The sequence below is a fragment of the Anolis carolinensis genome, unplaced genomic scaffold (genome assembly GCF_035594765.1).
Source record: "Anolis carolinensis isolate JA03-04 unplaced genomic scaffold, rAnoCar3.1.pri scaffold_12, whole genome shotgun sequence".
NCBI lineage: Eukaryota > Metazoa > Chordata > Lepidosauria > Squamata > Dactyloidae > Anolis > Anolis carolinensis.
Window position 1 is genome coordinate 9,027,553 of NW_026943823.1, and position 18,770 is coordinate 9,046,322.

Genomic DNA, 18,770 nt, shown 5'->3' on the forward strand with positions numbered 1-18,770 from the left:
TCCTTGTGCATTATTTGTCATTTCCAGGCCCAGTTGATGTGATGCAACATCCAAGAAAAAGTAAAAGAAGGATTGCATTAGACTTGAATTGAATGTAGTTTTTTTTTAAAATTCCAAAAGGAGTTTGATTTTGATATGTGGGTGCAATAATTCCCTTCTTATTCTGTGGGTTCCAACCCCTTTAGCACAGTGTTGGCGTCATGAAAAATTTGGAAACAGTGAAAGCTATCTGAACATCACTTAGGTCCCTTCTACACTGCCACACAATCCGGAATATCAGACTGTCCAGGTTATCTGCTTTGAACTGGATGATCTGAGTCTACACTGCCAGATAATCCAGTTCAAAGCAGATAATGTGAATTTTACACAGCTGTGCAGAAGGAGCCTTTGTGGATGTTTTAGACTTAAGTAGGGTTCAAGTCTCCATTCAGCCATGGGTAACTTTGGACAAGTCACACTCTCTCAGCCTCAGAAGAAAGCAATGACAAATCCTTTGCGGAAATATTGTCCAGCATACTGCCTTAAGGTTGCCGTAAATTGGAAATGACTAAAAGGCATAAACAACAACAACATCAGTAACAAAACTACTTCACCTTTGTATTTCACAGTAACTTGGAACTTTTCCCACTCACACAACGGATACATTTTTTTTTCTTCGTGTACTCTGTGAATGCACACTAATGGAGAAGCTGCGCCTGCGCAGGTTCCGACGGAAACTCTTCCAAGCTGAAGTTCAAATTTTTGGCGGTAACCACGCCCCCCTTCCCAAGGGGCATATAAGGCAGCCCCAGGCGCCCGCTCTCCAGTTCCTTTTTTTCCGCCGCAAGGTTCACTTCGGACTCTTCGCATGTCTACTACTCGTTTCAAGCGTTGCACGCAGTGTGCTGCTAAAATTCCTGACTCGGACGGCCACGCCAAGTGCCTCTTCTGTCTTGGCGAGGCTCATGTGGTCAGTACCTGCCGTTTTTGCCTAGCTCTCACGGCTCAGGCCAGAAAGAACAGAGCCGCTAGGCTTAGAGCGGCGCTCTACGAAAAATCTCTCGCGCCAGAACCGACTCCGTCGACGTCGGGTACGTCGGCGTCCTCAGCTTTGAGAGCTATGTCGGCGCCACCAACTAAGCCTCCGGCAGCCAAGGCTTCCTCGGTCTCGTCCAGAGCGTCCAAGACCTCCAGGGCCGCTAAACCGGTCAAACCACCGTGTACTGTGACGACGGCGACCGTGTCGACCCGCTCCGGAAAGGTGGGACCTTCCTCGACGTCGAGCTCTCTGGCTTCGGTGACCTCGATCCGCTCTCGTATCGGTTCCCCTCCGTCCTCCTCTGCTATCAAAATAGCCTTTAAAAGGGCTCACGAGGAGTCTCGTCGAGCGCAATCCGACTCAGCTGTGGTTCCTCCCACACCTGGCAAGTCCTTGAGGGTTGCATCCAAGCAACCGCCGGCGAAGAAACGGCTAACTCAGCGCTCCTCCTCCTCGGCCTCCTCAAAGAAACACCCGCCATCTTCCTCGACAACTTCCTCGAGAAGGTCTTCTCCTATTGTACCAGCCCAGAGGCCTAGAGATGTTTCTCAGTCTCCATTGCACCCCCTGTCTGATGGGGAGCTGCAGGACTCACCCCACCACTCTACCCAAACGGTGGTCAGGGTGCCGGTGCCGGAGCCCCTTGCGCCGCCTCGCTCGTCGCGCCAACAGCTCTTCCCTCCCACCTCGACACCGGAGCGTGGCAGACAAACGGCTCGCCTGGCTCGGGCAGCCCAGGCCTCAGCCTCTAAGGACCTTCGGCCTCCGGCCCTCTCTTCCCGCGAGGCCTTGCCTCCTCCCGAGACTGTGCTGTCTTCTCCCCCTCAGTCCCCCCAAGGGGCTGAGGAGGAAGATGTTGATGTCGACCGCCCAGACTCTGTCCTCTCGGCCTCGGTGGTCTCTCTCGGTCTCGACCTCTCTCCTCCCCACGACGCGTATGAGGCGGACCCGCCTTCTCCTACTGACAATGTTCGTGCTTTCGCTGAGCAAATGGTCAGGATGGCCGACGCCCTGGGTTTGGAGATCAAGCAAACCTCCAAAGCAGTGTCTGACCCAGTCTTCAAAAGGGTGCAGGCCCAAGCTCCGCCGGCCACGCTACTCCCCTTTCTGCCTTATCTGTTGGACGTTATCCAGGCCTCCTGGAAAAACCCTTCCTCCATTCCTCCGACCTCGAAGAGGATCGAGACTTGGTACCGTACCGACGATGATACCCTGGAGTGGCTCAAACACCATCCCGACCCTAACTCCCTGGTCGTTAAGGCCTCTCAATCCTCAGGTCGTCAGTCGAATACTCCGGCCGACAGAGAGGGGAAGCGCTTCGACGCCGTGGGTCGAAAACTTTATTCCGGAGCCCTTTTGCTTTGCCGCATGGCGAATTATGGAGCCTGCATGGGTGCCTACCAACAAATTATCTGGGAGAAGGCGCAGCCCTTCTTCGCTAAGATGTCGGACGAAGACCGCTCCGTCCTCACTACCCTCCAACAGGAGGCAGACTCGCTCGCTCACCACCAAATACAAATGGCGAAGCATACAGGTGATACTGCGGGTAAAATGATTGCCCACGCGATTTCCATTCGCCGCCACGCCTGGCTGAGGTCTTCGGGTCTCTCCTCATCTTCCAGACAGGTCATTGAGGACCTTCCCTTTGACGCGCTCGGACTGTTTCACGCCGGTACCGATGACAAACTCAAGTCTAATCATGACTTTAAAATTCTTGCGTCTAAATGTGGCGACCAACCTCAACCTCAGCGCACTCGCTGGTTCCCGCACCGTTCCCGCCGTTTCCCGCCGCAATCTTTCAGACACCATTCTTTCAGGCGGCCTTCGGGCTCGAACAATCAAGCCCATCACCAACCTCGCCGGGGACCTCATCCGCAAAAGCAACGCGGTCGATCCACCCCTGCTCCTCCGCAGCCTAATCGGCGTACCTGACGCCAACCCCTGCCAAAGCTCCTCGCCCGCTACCGTTGTAGAGCCCACGCTGCCTCGTCCCTTCGGTGTCTTTGCAGACCGACTAGCCCCTTTCTACAATCAATGGGACTCTATTACTTCAGATGCATGGGTTCTCCGCATTGTCCAAGACGGCTACGCCTTAGAGTTCATGGACCTCCCTCCTACAGGTCACGTTCTCCACTCAAACCCTTCCCCAGAGATACTGGCCGAAGTCGAAGCGCTACTGGCCAAAGGCGCTATCCGTCCCTCCCCTCCCGAACTGGACCCTTTAAGTTTCTTCTCCAGATACTTTACAGTCCCGAAAAGAGGAGGCGGGCTACGCCCGATTCTGGACTTAAGGGCACTCAATATATTCATTCGCCCCTCCAAATTCAGGATGGTCTCTATTGCCTCTATCCTCCCGATGCTGCAGCGGGGAGACTACTTTGCCTCCATAGACTTACGAGACGCCTACTTCCACGTGGCAATACGAGAGGCGCACAGACGGTTCCTATGCTTCAAAGTTCTCGACCAAACCTACCAGTTTACCGTTTTGCCCTTCGGTCTCGTCACGGCCCCGAGGGTCTTCACCAAGGTTGTCGCCGCCGTAGCGGCCCACCTCAGGCTACATGGCATCACGGTCTTTCCTTATCTGGACGACTGGCTTCTCGTCGGGCCCGACCCGGTTCTTCTCCAAAATCACGTCTCTTTCACGCTGCGTCTTCTAAAATCTCTCGGCCTCCAACTCAATTCCGAGAAGTCAAATCTCTCCCCGTCAACCCGAATCCGGTTCATCGGGGCCCTCTTCGACTCCGTCGCAGAGACTGTGTCACTTCCGTTCGACAGATTCCTGGCTCTCCGCCACCATATCGCCCTTTGTCGATCTGCCCGGAGGGTCAGAGCCCGTGTCATTCAGGTCCTTCTAGGCCACATGGCCTCCACGGTTCTCACGACCCCGTTTGCCAGGCTGCGCCTTCGGACCCTGCAAAGGTGGTTTATAGACACTTTCAAACCGTTCCACCACCACAACTCCAGATACCTGTCGGTACCGTCGTCCGTCCGCCAGTCTCTCTCATGGTGGATGTCTCACCAAAACGTGTGCAAGGGCCTTCCTTTCCATCCAGCCCCGCCATCGCTAACCATAACCACAGACTCCTCCACCTACGCTTGGGGAGCCCACATGAACGGTCTAACGGTTCAAAATCTTTGGTCCCCGTCAGAGAGGGCCAACCACATAAACTTCCTCGAACTTCTCGCCATTCTCAAAGCCCTAAAAGCATTCTCCCCCCTCATCCGCCACAAGTCCATCCTCATTCAATCGGACAATCTAGTAGCAGTATTCTACATCAACAAACAGGGTGGTACGGGTTCGAGGAAACTGATGCTCCTCTCCTCTCGTCTCTGGATTTGGTGCATAGCCCACGGCGTACAGATCTCTGCAATCCACCTACCGGGCGCCCAAAACGGCTTAGCGGATGCCCTCAGCAGGATGACTTCTTCCTCTCACGAATGGAAGCTCAATCCCGAGGTCCTCGACGGTCTGTTCCGCCTCTGGGGGCGCCCTACTCTGGATCTCTTCGCGTCTCCCCACAACGCTCAGCTACCCCGCTACGGAGCGAGGCTCCCCCCGAACTCTTTCCCCGGCTGCCTAGGGGATGCCTTTCTTCTGGACTGGTCGGCGGAGATGCTTTATCTTTTTCCACCGATTCCCCTCATACCGAAAGTTCTCGAAAAACTTCTCTCGATCTCGGTCACGGCGATTCTCATAGCTCCGGCCTGGCCCCGCCAACCGTGGTATCCAGCCCTTCTTCGCCTCTCCAGAGGATCGTTTCACCCTCTGCCTCTCTCGCCGCACCTTCTCTCACGGGAGGACGGCAAAATTCTTCACCCGGACCTTTCTTCCCTTCATCTCACTGCATGGAGGATTCTTACCTAGCCTCTCTTCCGCAGAATCTGCAAGACGTCCTGCGGGCAGCCCATAAGCCGTCTACTACCAAGGCTTATTCCTACAAACTCTCTCGCTTTCATGCCTTCCTTCGATCCCGTAACGTCGACACCTTCCCGACCTCGGTATCGGTGGTCCTCGACTTCCTCATGACTCTCGTCGAGAAGAAACTTTCTCTTGCCTCTATAAAAGCTTATCTCGCAGCTCTTTCCTGGTCCTTTCAGCGCCACGGCCAGCCATCTCTTTTTTCTCACCACCTGATCAAAACCTTTCTCCGGGGCTACAATAACATCTGCCCGCCGTCGCTACCACCTACGCCGGGCTGGAGCCTCGAACTTGTACTTTCTCAACTGTCTTCTGCTCCCTTCGAACCGCTTGCCTCGACCGATCTACGCCTGCTCTCCTGGAAGTTGGCCTTTCTGGTGGCGATCACGTCGGCACGACGGCCATCCGAGCTCGCTGCCCTCAGAGTCGACGAGCCTTATCTTCGTTTCCACCATGACCGCGCTGTTCTTCGCCCGGACATTACCTTTCTTCCTAAGGTGGTGTCAGCCTTCCACCTCAACCAGGACATTGTCTTACCAGCTTTCTTCTCTAACCCCTCCTCTCCTCTCGAGCAAAAACTGCACCTTCTCGACGTTCGGAGAGCACTTCTTTTCTACAGGGACCGTACTAAGGACATTCGTAAGTCACAAAGACTCTTTGTCGCCTATGCCCAGGACAAGTTGGGTAATCCCATCTCTTCCCAAAGACTGTCCCACTGGATCGCTCAGGCCATTGAGTTGGCCTATGAACTAGCCAAGCGACCTCCCCCTCCTTCCATCCGCCCGAGGTCGACTAGGGGCCTCTCGGCGTCGACCGCCTTCCTTAGGGGTATTCCGCTTGACTCCATATGTAAAGCGGCTATCTGGTCAAACCCTCTCACGTTTGTCTCTCACTACAGGCTGGACAGTAAGGCCCTTAAAGACTCGGCCTTTGCAAGATCAGTACTCTCATCTTGCCTCTCCTGACTCTCAGACGTTTTTTCTCTTCATATTCACCCACAGGTGACTCTCTATACCTCTCCTTCAAGTTGGACGGGGTTTTTTCCCCATACCTGCCTCTAGGGATATGTTTTTTTCCATGATTGTATTGAGCAGTTGCTCTGTTGCTTTGTACCGCCTCGTTGGCCCTGGCGGATATGCCAAGGACCAAGATGTGTTTGTCCCTCTCCCCCTGGGAGAGCGTTTATATGCACTACGCAATTGTGTATTTTTCTCTATCATGTTTATTGAAAAATTCCTTCCATGTTATGTTCTTCTTCTATGATGCTCATGTTGCATTGCACTGGTCCTTTCGGACAATTTATTGCACTGGTCCCTTGGGACGGTTATTTTTTCTATGTCCTAATAAACATGTGTTTGGACATTCACTGATTGTCGAGTTTGCCTTGTCCCACCATCCGGGACCTTAGCGTGTTAGTCTCCATTAGTGTGCATTCACAGAGTACACGAAGAAAAAGGACAGGTTGCTCACCTGTAACCATGTTTCTTCGAGTGTACTCTGTGAATTCACACAAACCCGCCCTTCCTTCCCCTCTGGCAAACCTCTCCCTTTCTCGTTGCCTTGGCGGCGTAGGAACTGGAGAGCGGGCGCCTGGGGCTGCCTTATATGCCCCTTGGGAAGGGGGGCGTGGTTACCGCCAAAAATTTGAACTTCAGCTTGGAAGAGTTTCCGTCGGAACCTGCGCAGGCGCAGCTTCTCCATTAGTGTGAATTCACAGAGTACACTCGAAGAAACATGGTTACAGGTGAGCAACCTGTCCATCCAAGTCAGGAAAACATGTCAATATTTTAGTATTGCTTGAATTCAGATTGTCAGCTTGTATTGCTCGCCACGTGGTCTCTTGTTGCAATTTTTAGGAACTTTGGGACTTCTTCATTCTCAATGGCATCAAACAGCATCTCAAAGTCCTACAACAGATTCAAACGTCACGTTAAAGAGAGAACGGAAAGCCAAAATAAGCTTGGATTTTGTATTCACTGGACAACTATCATAGAGAACGTAGACATAAGGAATTTCAAGTATCAGTGTTACTTTTTAAAGGCTAATAAAGGAGCCCCTGGTGGCAGAGCAGGTTAACTGATCTGCTGAACTTGCTGACTGAAAGGTTGGCAGTTCGAATCCGGGGAGCGGGGTGAGCTCCCACTGTTAGCCCCAGCTTCTGCCAACCTAGCAGTTCAAAAACATGCAAATGTGAGTAGATCAATAGGTACTGCTCTGGTGGGAAGGTAATGGCATTCCATGCAGTCATGCCAGCCACATGACCTTGGAGGTGTCTACGGACAATGCTGGCTCTTTGGCTTAGATGGAGATGAGACCAACCCCCAGAGTCAGACATGACTAGACTTAACGTCAAGGGAAAACCTTTACCTTAGACCTCTTCTACACTTCCATAAAAATCCAGGTTATCTGTTTGAACTGGATTATATGGCCATGTAGATTCGGATAATCCAGAGCAGATAATGGCCATCTGTTGAAAAGCCTCCAAAGAAGTTTCAACCAGACTCCAAGGCAGAGTTCCATTGTTTAAGTGTTTGCAATGAAATAGGACCTCCGTTTGGAAATCTTCAACATAGGAAGATGTTTTCAGGAACATGGCAATCTTCTGATTTCGAAGATACATTCCATTGTACTGTCGAAGGCATATACCTCACAATAATAATAATAATAATAATAATAATTTATTCTTGTACCCCGCCCCATCTCCCCGAAGGGACCTGGGGCGGCTCACATGGGGCCTTGCCCAACATCACAATATAAAATCAAAACAAAAACACAAATTTACAACAATAAATCAACAATATCAGTAAAATAATCGAAAAGGACAATCTTACAAGATAAAATGTTAAAACAGGTATATCAAACACAAGTCTGGGCCGAAAGGTGAATGTGTCAAATCGGGAGGAGATAGTTACACAATTGACATAGTCAATGAAGTACTATAAATGACAATAGTGACAATAAAAGGGCAGATCAGTGGGTCTATTATTACATAGGCAGGCATCTTAAACCAACAAAAGTAACTCATCAAAGGCTTTCCAGAAAAGCCAGGTTTTCAGATTGTTCCGGAAGGAGAGGAGGGTGGGGGCCAGCCTAATCTCCCTAGGGAGCAGGTTCCAAAGCTGGGGGGCCACGACAGAGAAGGCCCTCTCTCTCTCTCGTCCCCACCAACTGCGCCTGCGAGGGTGGTGGGAGCGAGAGGAGGGCCTCCCCTGACGAGCGAAGAGATCATGCGGGTTCGTAGGGGGAAATGCGGTCTCTAAGGTAGGCGGGTCCCAAACCGTTTAGGGCTTTGTAGGTAAGAACCTGCACCTTGAATTGGGCTCGGAAAATAAGCGGCAGCCAGTGGAGCTCCTTAAACAGAGGCGTTGAACGTGCCCTGTAATTTGCTCCAGTTAGAAACCTGGCTGCCGTGCATTGAACTAATTGCAGTTTCCGGACCGTCTTCAAAGGCAGCCCCACGTAGAGCGCATTGCAATAGTCCAGTCTAGAGGTAACTAAGGCGTGGACCACCATGGTCAGATCAGACTTCTCGAGGTATGGTCGCAGTTGGCGCACAAGTTTTAATTGTGCAAAGGCCCTCCCGGCCACGGCTGACACCTGAGCTTCAAGCGTCAGCCCCGAATCCAGGAGGACCCCCAAGCTGCGGACCTGCGCCTTCAGGGGGAGTGCGACCCCGTCAAGCACAGGTTGCCACCCAATACCCCGATCGGCCGCACGACTGACCTGGAGGACCTCTGTCTTATCAGGATTAAGTCTCGGCTTGTTCGCCCTCATCCAGGCCAATACAGCGGCCAGACACTGGTCCAGAATCCGAGGGGCTTCCTTGGATTTTGGTGGAAAAGAGTAATAGAGTTGGGTGTCATCTGCGTAGAGATGGCACCGAACTCCAAAACCCCGGATGACCTCGCCCAGCGGTTTCATGTAGATATTGAAAAGCATGGGGGACAGAATAGAACCTTACGGACAATGGCCAGGGGTCCGAGCAGGTATCCCCCAGCTTCACCATCTGGGAACGCCCCTCTAGGAAGGACTGGAGCCACTGGAGTGCAGTACCCCCAAGGCCCATCCCGGAGAGACGTCCCAGAAGGATACCATGGTCGATGGTATCGAAAGCCGCTGAGATGTCCAAGAGAACCAGCAGGGTCATACTCCCCCTGTCCAGCTCCCTGCGGAGGTCATCCACCAAGGTGACCAAAGCCGTCTCGGTACTGAAACCAGGCCTGAAGCCAGACTGCGATTGGTCCAGAAAATCTGTATCATCCAAGAATCCCTGGAGCTGAGAGGCAACCACCCGCTTCAAGACCTTGCCCAAAAATGGAAGGTTGGAGATTGGTCTGTAGTTATGCAAGTTGGTCGAATCTAGGGAGGCCTTCTTTAAGATAGGTCTCACCACCGCTTGTTTTAGATTAGATGGAAATCTACCCTGCTCCAAAGAGGCATTAATTATTCTCACAAACCAATCAACCAACCCACCAACACCTCTGAGGATGCCTGCCATAAATGCAAGCAGTCCGGAAAACCCACAGCAACCCATACATTCCATTCATTTCAAGGCAAGATACTTCAATGCCAGTGGCATCTCTGATCGGCATTTATAGGGCATCACCAAAGATAATCTAAGGGGGCGAAATACAGTACTTTTCTTTCCAAGCCTGCCTTCTCTTACCCCGCAGTAGTCCTCTCCATTAAATATCTGAGGAGGGATTGCATCTGGTTTGCCAGCTTTGCTTCTCATCTCCTGGAGCAAACCTTCATCGAGGGAGATGTCCACTAACTGGTACTTCATGTGTCTTCCATCCAGGATGCGAAGGACTTCTGACTGCTGCTGCCTCACCTAAATAAATGCAAATACAGCCAGTTCCCGAGTTACAAACATTCAACTTACATATGACTCCTAGTTAAGAACAGGGCTGAGATAACAGGAAGTGAGAGAAATCTTCCACTCAAAAGTTAGCAGGGCCTAGTTATGTAACCAACTCGCAGTCGACATCTTGTCTCTCTCCATGCTCACAGGAAGGAGACGTGTCCCTGAGATATATCTACATAACAAGAAAGGTGATGGGAGAGAAAGGAAGACAGGCAGGTAGAGAGGGCACTCCCTTGCCAATTAACTCATCCGCCAAAGTCCTTAATGAGAACTATACACTTGTGCAGGATGGGGTTTGAGTTCAAACAACTGTAAGACACACAATTGTAATAAACTTGTGCTCCAGTTGGTCTCATGGCATGCCAGCATTGGCTTGTGCATCAGAGAAAGAAAGACTGAGCATCCTTTATCCTCCAAAATCCAAACAATATCCAGATAAGCGGCTGAGAGAGTGTGTCTAGAGACTTTGTGAGACTGTTATCAACCTGCACCTTCCTTCACCTGTCTAGATCCCGTAACGCTGGAATAATAGACCCGGATGGAGTCCATCCTACACTCCAGAGATGCTCCCTCCTCAGTTGTTATGGCAACTCAACTGCTCCAACCCCTGGATTCCACTCTGCCCCACTGCTCATTGAAACTCCATCTCCGCTCAAATTGGCTCACAAGGACTGTCAATCAAACTTACTATGCCTCACGCCTGGTTGCCTCACTCTGGCTACCAGAGGAGAGAGAAAGGCACCGGTTTAGTCATAATGTTGGCAATTTGGTAACATCTTTGTAATAACTGAGTCACTGTGTGTCGTCAAGGTTGGGACATGTCTTTTGTTGGAGGAAACCGATGATCAATAACCCAGGAAAGTGATCAAATGGTTAGGAAAGTGGGCCCAGCTGGGAGGGGAGGGCAAGCGATAACCCTTATTTCTCAAGACTGGATTGCAGTTTATATATAAAAGTCAAAGGATGTATGCCTGTAGGTTTTTCCTTTTGTGTCACAAAGGCTGCCTCTAGGTGAAGTGGCCCTCTTGCGATTGACACTGGGCTGGCAGCTGCTAGGTGAAGTGTCCCTCTTGTGATTGACACTGGGTTACTGTTGCTAGGTGAAGTGGCCCTCTTGTGATTGACACCAGGTTGGGTGTTTCTAGGCAAAGTGGCCCTCTTGAGATTGTCACTGGGCTGGCTGTTGCTAGGTGAAGTGGCCCTCTTGCAATTGACACTAGGCTGGCTTAGGTGAAGTGGCCCTCTTGTGATTGTCACTGGGCTGGTTTTTGCTAGGTGAAGTGGCCCTCTTGCAATTGACACTAGGCTGGCTTAGGTGAAGTGGCCCTCTTGAGATTATCACTGGGCTGGCTGTTGCTAGGTGAAGTGGCCCTCTTGCAAATGACACTAGGCTGGCTTAGGTGAAGTGGCCCTCTTGTGATTGTCACTGGGCTGGTTTTTGCTAGGTGAAGTGGCCCTCTTGCAATTGACACTAGGCTAGTTTAGGTGAAGTGGCCCTCTTGTGCTTGTCATTGGGCTGGCTGTTGCTAGGTGAAGTGGCCCTCTTGCAATTGACACTGGACTGGCTTTTGTTAGGTGAAGTGGCCCTCTTGCAATTGACACTGGGCTGGATGTTGCTAGGTGAAGTGTCCCTCTTGTGACTGACACTGGACTGGCTTTTGCTAGGTGAAGTGGCCCTCTTGCAATTGACACTGGGCTGGCTGTTGCTAGGTGAAGTGGCCCTCTTGTGACTGACACTGGACTGGCTTTTGCAATTGACACTGGGCTGGCTGTTGCTAGGTGAAGTGTCCCTCTTGTGATTGACACTGGGCTGGCTGTTACTAGGTGAAGTGGCCCTCTTGTGATTGACATGGTTGCGAAAATATAGACCTCAAATTACACATTGCCTAGTCGTGATGAAAACTCATACTGTTGAGGGGGGCAGGGACAGGAATACATCTCAAATGTTCACCATTTATGTTATACAGTATTATAATGATGTTTGTTCTGTTTACTGCCTTGATTCCTTTCCATGGAAAAGAAAAAGCACGTAAATTAAATAGAGAAAGGAAATCAATACAAATGAAGTAGATCCTGCATTGCAAAGTATGGGGGGGGGGAGGTCTTCAAAGTGGTGCAAGATCGTGGAGTTTCTTTTCCTGCAGCAGATTGAAAATAGCTTCTTCTCTAAGAAATAGAAAGTGCAATTGCCGAGGAATAAAAAAAAGATGTGTCTGAACTCATTGAATTTGGAAAAAGGAAGTGATTGCTGAGTCAAACTCCAAAGGTTCCCAGTCTTTGAGTTTATTGTACATGGCACACAGGTCCCATAGGAAAAGAAGGGGAAAGAGCATTTTATCATATACTATAATATTATAATAATATTTTTATAAAATAATATGGGGGCCCTATGAATGAGTGACTCCATTTATATTATTTTGCGTATAGGTAAAGGTAAAGGTTTTCCCCTGACATTAAGTCCAGTCGTGTCCGACTCTGGGGGTTGGTGCTCATCTCCATTTCTAAGCCCAAGAGCAGGCGTTGTCCGTAGACACCTCCAAGGTCATGTGGCCATAGGCATGACTGCATGGAGTGCCATTACCTTTCCGCCAGAGGGGTACCTATTGCTCTACTCACATTTGCATGCTTTCGAACTGCTAGGTTGGCAGAAGCTGGGGCTAACAGCAGGAGCTCTCCCCACTCCCTAGATTCAACCTGCCAACCTTTCAGCAGCTCAGCGCTTTAAAATGCTGCACCACCGGCAGCTCCATTTTGCGTATATTATAAAATAATATACAAACCAGATCTTCTGTTCCAAGGCACATTCTACATGTCTTTGACTATGGTGAGGGAGTCAATGGCAAAGTATTTGTAGAGTAACAACAAATACTCACGTTGATCTACTCACATTTGCATGTTTTCGAACTACTAGGTTGGCAGAAGCTAGGGCTAACAGCGGGAGCTCACTCTGCTCCCTGAATTCGAACCGCCAACTGGGACATAATTTTATTTATAATATGGCCACATGACCTTGGAGGTGTCTATGGACAACACCGGCTCTTCGGCTTAGAAATGGAGATAAGCACCAACCCCCAGAGTCAGACATGACTGATCTTAATGTCAGGGGAAACCTTTACCTTTACTATGTATCTGCCCATGTTATAATAGCCCCTTTTTTGAGGTGTTGCCAATGTTATTTTGCACTTTATTGTCCATTTCAACTGTGAAATACCTTTCCCATTCCAGCACATTCTGTACTCGGTTTTATGAATTAGTCTCCTGTTTTAATATTTTAATATTGTATGCTTTATGTCAATTTTATCAATTGTTTTACTGATAATTGAGATTTTATTGGTATAATTGTTTTATTGTTGTATCATTGATATTTGATTGTTTTATCGGGCTAGGCCCCATGTAAGCTACCCCGAGTCCCTTTTGGGAGATGGGGCGGGGTATAAAAATAAAGTTATTAATCTTATTATTATGTTGGACACACAAGAAATATTATTTTCCTTGCAAACAAATGAGATCTCAGTGTACTTGGCAAGGATTAGCAGGTGACTTTTGGGAAGCCTTCTGCAGAAATTATTTCTACATCTAAACAGAGAGTAATTTTCATAGAAATAATCATTCCCAATGCTGTGAATAATTCAGATGGAAACATGAATACAAAGAACGGCTGAAATGGAAAGTTTGGATGCGGTTCAGTTGCGGTTTCAAATGCAAGGTCCATGTCTATCCTAAATTGCTCTCTACATCCATCTATAACTTTCTGTTCATGGGTTTCAGGGATGGCAGCTTCCCTTGATGGGAGTCCGGTTATCTTCAGAACAGAACAGGTTCAGACTCCTTTGCGTCAAAATGTACTCAGTTCACTTTCATGTGTGAGCAGTTCTTCCTCTTTTCAATGTGGTTCCCCAAAAAGCCAGTCACTCGGCATTGAATTCAACTTATTGCACAACATTTCTGTAAATGTCGGAGATCCTCTTTTAGGTTTGCTATCACTGGAGGAGGGAACATCATTTTTTCCATGGGTGGTGACTTCGGCAAGGGACTTATTAAAGCCAGGAGGGCAACATGGCAAGCCAGGCTAGGAGTGCGCTCCAAAGGCCTTTGACATTCAGCCAAAATGTGCCTCTTGATTCCGTTTTGCTGGTGTTGTTTTCATAGCTGATTTCATAGAGCCTGTAACGCTGGGCTGTTTGCAAAGGTACGTCATCTACTTTTTCATTATCTGGTTTGAAACAGAATTAGGAACAAAAACCCTTTCGCTATGCTTGTGTTTGTCCTCTTGTTAGTGACATATGCAGGCATCAGTCCACCTTATACCTGTGTTATGTTTTTTTTAATAGTTGTGAAGGATGATATTTTCTTCTATCTCCATTTCACATGGCTATATCCCTGGATTCTTCATTTAGTAGGGTGACCAGATTGAAGACTGGAGAGGACTCCTGTACCATTAAGGTAGATAGGTAAAGGTAAAGGTTTTCCCCTGATATTAAGTCTAGTCATGTACAACTCTGGGGGTTAGTGCTCATCTTTGTTTCTAAGCCGAAGAGCCAGCATTGTCCATAGACACCTCCAAGGTGATGTGGCCATTGGCATGACTGCATGGAGCACAGTCATTAATGTAGTGTTTCTCAAACTGGCCTTCCAGGCATTTTGGACTTCAACTACCAGCAGCCTCAGGGCCCTTCCAGACAGGCCCTATATCCCAGGATCTGATCCCAGGTGTTCTGTTTAGCCCAGATTATCTGGCAGTGCGGACTCATATAATCCAGTTTAAAGCAGAAAACCTGTGATTAGATTATGAGATATGGGGTCTGTCTGGTAGAGCCCTTAGATAGCTTGGCCAACATCTGAAGGACAATAACATCTGGAGGACCAATATTTGGGAAGCACCACATTAAAGGTTGCAAAGAAGAAGGCATTTTATGAATTAGTCTCCTGTTTTAATATTGTATGTTTCTTGAATGCTTCTTGTCGATTTTAACGATTGTTTTATTGATATTGATGTTTTACTGGTAAAATTGTTTTATAGTTGTGTTACTGATATTTGATTGTTTTATCGGGCTAGGCCCCATGTAAGCCGCCCTGAGTCCCTTCAGGGAGATGGGGCGGGGTATAAAAATAAAGTTATTATTATTATTATTATTATTATTATTATTATTATTATTATTATTATAAGGCATTTCAGCAGGTGTTGCTTGTTTCTCAGTTGCATAGGATGCCACTTGTTCTGAAATTTGCTCTTCTACACAACGGGTACTGGAGCCTTCTCTAGTTTTTATCTGGCAACTCTTTTGGCCATTGCCGCCCCATGCCATTCTGTCGATGGTGGAGGGGTGGAGGGCTGGAGAATCCTCTACCCTAACCCTAACCCTGTTCCCAGGTCCAACGTAATTATATTACCCACTGAGACCTCTAGACCCTGGTAGACTTCAGAGTATGATATAACTGTTCTATTTCTATTCTTGATCCATAAATGCAGAACTATTAACTCGGTTTTTGTATAGGTAAAGGTAAAGGTTTTCCCCTGACGTTAAGTATAGTCATGTCTGACTCTGTGGGTTGGTGCTCATATTCATTTCTAAGCTGAAGAACCGGCATCATTCGTAGACACCTCCAAGGTCATGTGGCCGGCATGACTACATGGAGCACCGTTACCTTCCTGCCAGAGTGGTACCTATTGATCTACTCATATTTGCATGTTTTCAAACTGATAGGTTGGCAGAAGCTGAGGCTAACAGAGGGAGCTCACCCCACTCCCTGGTTTTGAACCACTGACCTTTCAGTCAGCAAGTTCAGCAGCTCAGCGGTTTACCCCACTGTGCCACCGGGGCTCCCGGTCTTTGTATGTTTACTCAAAATTAAATTAGAGGAAACAACTGGCAAAACTACCTCACAGTATTCCTTGCTTGGGGGAAAATTATAAAATACATGTTAGTTGCCGCTCAAGCAACAGTTGCCTTGGGTTGGAAAGAGCAAACAAACTGGGAAGTTAAAAAATGGTATGAATACCTAGCTGATTTTATGCTTCAGGATTATATTCTTGAAAGGAGAACTAAATATATATCAGGCCGAGTCAAAAAGAATTGGGAGCTGAAATGGGGAAGATTGATAGATAAAGTCAAAGGACAAGAAAATATAAAGAATTGAATCATTCTCTACTTACGATTGATCAATTAAAATAATATCTGAATGAAAGAAAGTCCTGTTCCTAGAGGGAGGGAAAGGGGGGAGGGGTGAAAAACTACTTGACATAAATGAGAGATAAAAGTGGAACTAGCAAGTGTAAAGTTACTGAAAATATGGGATTGGATGTGTATGTTGATGGATTTTGTTGTTGTTTCGCTGGTATCTACAGTAAAAACATATTTTTTTAAAAAGTATTCCTTGCCTAAGAAAACTCTCTGAAGTCCATGGAGTCACCATGATTTATTTCTAAGGGAGCTTCTCGTTGTCTTCCTTTGAGGCTGAGAGAGTGTGACTTGCACCAGGCCAAGGGTTTCAATGGCTGAGAAAGGTTTCAAACCCAGGTCTCTCAGATTGCTAATCCAATGCTCAAACCACTATACCACACAGGCTCTTTGATGTCTCTAACTGTAAGGGAAATTGGAAGCTTTTCTTTTCATATGGACCAAATAGCATGACAACATAGAAGTATTTAGGGGTGTGGGCTCTTCCTAAAGACAACAGTGTGTGCATTGTGTCATTTATAAATATGGGCACTCTAATTGTACAAGGAAATGCATGCCTAAATTGCCTGAGATCAATACAGTAGAGTCTCACTTATCCAACATTCACTTATCCAAGCTTCTGGATTATCCAATGCATTTTTGTAGTCAATGTTTTCAATGCATTATGATATTTTGATGCTAAATTCATAAATACAGTTATTAATACATAGCATTGATGTGTAATGAGCTACTTTTTCTGTCAAATTTGTTGTATAACATGATGTTTTGGTGCTTAATTTGTAAAATCATAACCTATTTTGATGTTTAATAGGCTTTTCCTTAATCCCTCCTTATTATCCAACATATTCGCTTATCCAACGTTCTGCCGGCCCTTTTATGCTGGATAAGTGAGACTCTACTGTACTTTCTTTTGCTATTTTAGTAGAGTACAAACTTGTGGATTGCCAACTCTGCATGATATGGATTTTGATAGTTTTTTATTGCTATTTTGAAAACCTGCCTACTCTACAAAGAATAGAGATGTAAATTGTTTAATACAGTAGAGTCTCACTTATCCAACACTCGCTTATCCAACATTCTGGATTATCCAACGCATTTTTGTAGTCAATGTTTTCAATACATAGTGATATTTTGGTGATATTTATTAATTCTGTCAAATTTGTTGTACAACATGATGTTTTGGTGCTTAACTTGTAAAACCTTAGCCTAATTTGATGTTTAATAGGCTTCTCCTTAATCTCTCCTTATTATCCAACATATTCGCTTATCCAACATTCTGCCGGCCCGTTTATGTTGGATAAGTGAGACTCTACTGTATATGAGCAAGTCTTCATCGCAAGAAAGGATGTACCTTCCCCCCTTTCAGCATCTTTTCTTCTTTTTCTTTTAAAGACAGAATCCCTTCTCCATCCGTGTGAGCTGCCTCCATTCTGTGTTGAGATGCTGGCAGAAAGCTTTCTCGCTGGCATCGCCTACAGAGCTGAGCCGCCCAAACCTCGCCGATGCGTGGGACTGAAATCCGTGGAAGGAGAATGCTGGCGTGAGAGGCTGGTGAGCAAAGATGACCACCAAGATTTCCATGCAGAGTGCAAGCAGATGGCCACACAAAAGTTGGGGGCAACATGTGAGATGGAAATGGATCAAAGCGCTGCCCCGCAGAATTTGATTAAAAACCAATCACTTATGAATGGATCTAACAACTTCCCTCTTTCAGCTCCGCAGCCTATAGTGAGAAGAGAGCAACACTGTGAAAATGAGCTGGATTTGTATAGATCTTGGTCCAGCCAAAGCCTTTATCAGAACTACCCCGATCTCCATATTGGAGGGGACCACATCGCGGACCATACTTGTGATTCAGGTTGCGTCCTGGACCAGGGATACGATGAGCTCTCCGCCGGTCCTGTCCTGTTGTCCAAAGATATCCCATTAGGTCATTCCCTTGGAAATGAATCCCTGCAGAAACCCAGGCTGATAAAGGTCTGGCCTGGGGATGAGACTGGGGAGAAGAGCATGATGCTCCACAAGGAGCCCCTGTCCAACTCCATGCTCAACAACTACATGGAAACAAAGGTCCAGGAATTCTACAAGCAGTTTTGGGAAGAGAAGTTGACCGGCTCCAGTTCCCCCAACCACTTCACAACATCATATTTGCTGATGAATAACACGAGTGACATGCCCACAGAACAACACACCGAAGCGTCCAAGGCCCTGTTGCAATCCTTAGCTCTGTTTAGTTTGCAAAACCTCAGCAGCGGAAACAGCAACGAATTCAGCACGCCGAATTTGCAAATCTCCGCTCCACTTTGCAAAAAGAAATCCATGCCAGTACAGTTTGGTTCATGATTTATTGTTGGGTGATTTGTTTATTGCTTTTGTTTTGATTTTGTGCTGTTGTGTCCGGGTATAGCCCCATGTAAGCTGCCCCGGGTCCCTTCGGGGAGATGGGGCGGGGTATAAGAATAAAGTTGTTGTTATTATTATTATTATTATTATTGGAAAATAATTCTTAGAAAGGATGAATATACATAAAAAATACTTTTAGTAATGCATTGGTGCCACAAAACCTTCGCTACCAAACCAATGACAAGCAACAACAGCATTGCTCTTCTGACACCGGGTTGCGAATGAACGGTTGTGCTGTGACTGACACAATACTGTTTTGCAATAAATGCAACTGTTAGACACTACTAGTGACTTCAAGCCAAAAGCATTAACCTTCTGCTAAGCATGTTAATGTCTGATTAAAGTTTGCTGCAAAAGTTTTAATTAAACATTTGATTTCCA

General features: G+C 47.5%; 2 protein-coding genes across 4 annotated transcripts; one reads left to right on the top strand and one right to left on the bottom strand.

Moving 5' to 3' along the window:
* Positions 1-6,705: 6,705 nt before the first annotated feature.
* Positions 6,706-10,434, bottom strand: LOC100565125 (SH3 domain-binding glutamic acid-rich-like protein 3). The gene is made up of 3 exons (XM_003223371.4): positions 10,309-10,434; positions 9,607-9,774; positions 6,706-6,847 (listed from the first exon to the last, which is right to left on the bottom strand). The coding sequence occupies exons 1-3, from the start codon at positions 10,354-10,356 to the stop codon at positions 6,752-6,754; spliced, it is 312 nt and encodes a 103-aa protein (XP_003223419.1). The 5' UTR covers positions 10,357-10,434; the 3' UTR covers positions 6,706-6,751.
* Positions 10,379-18,770, top strand: LOC103279451 (TLR adapter interacting with SLC15A4 on the lysosome). Of its 3 annotated transcripts, none has more exons than XM_062963925.1 (2): positions 10,379-10,576; positions 17,379-18,770. In XM_062963925.1, exons 1-2 carry the CDS (start codon positions 10,391-10,393, stop codon positions 18,327-18,329), a joined length of 1,137 nt encoding a protein of 378 aa, XP_062819995.1. In that variant the 5' UTR covers positions 10,379-10,390; the 3' UTR covers positions 18,330-18,770. The 3 variants fall into 3 exon arrangements, with proteins under 3 accessions (XP_062819995.1, XP_062819996.1, XP_008112840.2); XM_062963926.1 differs by having other exon boundaries at positions 10,443-10,679; XM_008114633.3 differs by lacking the exon at positions 10,379-10,576 and adding an exon at positions 12,916-13,996.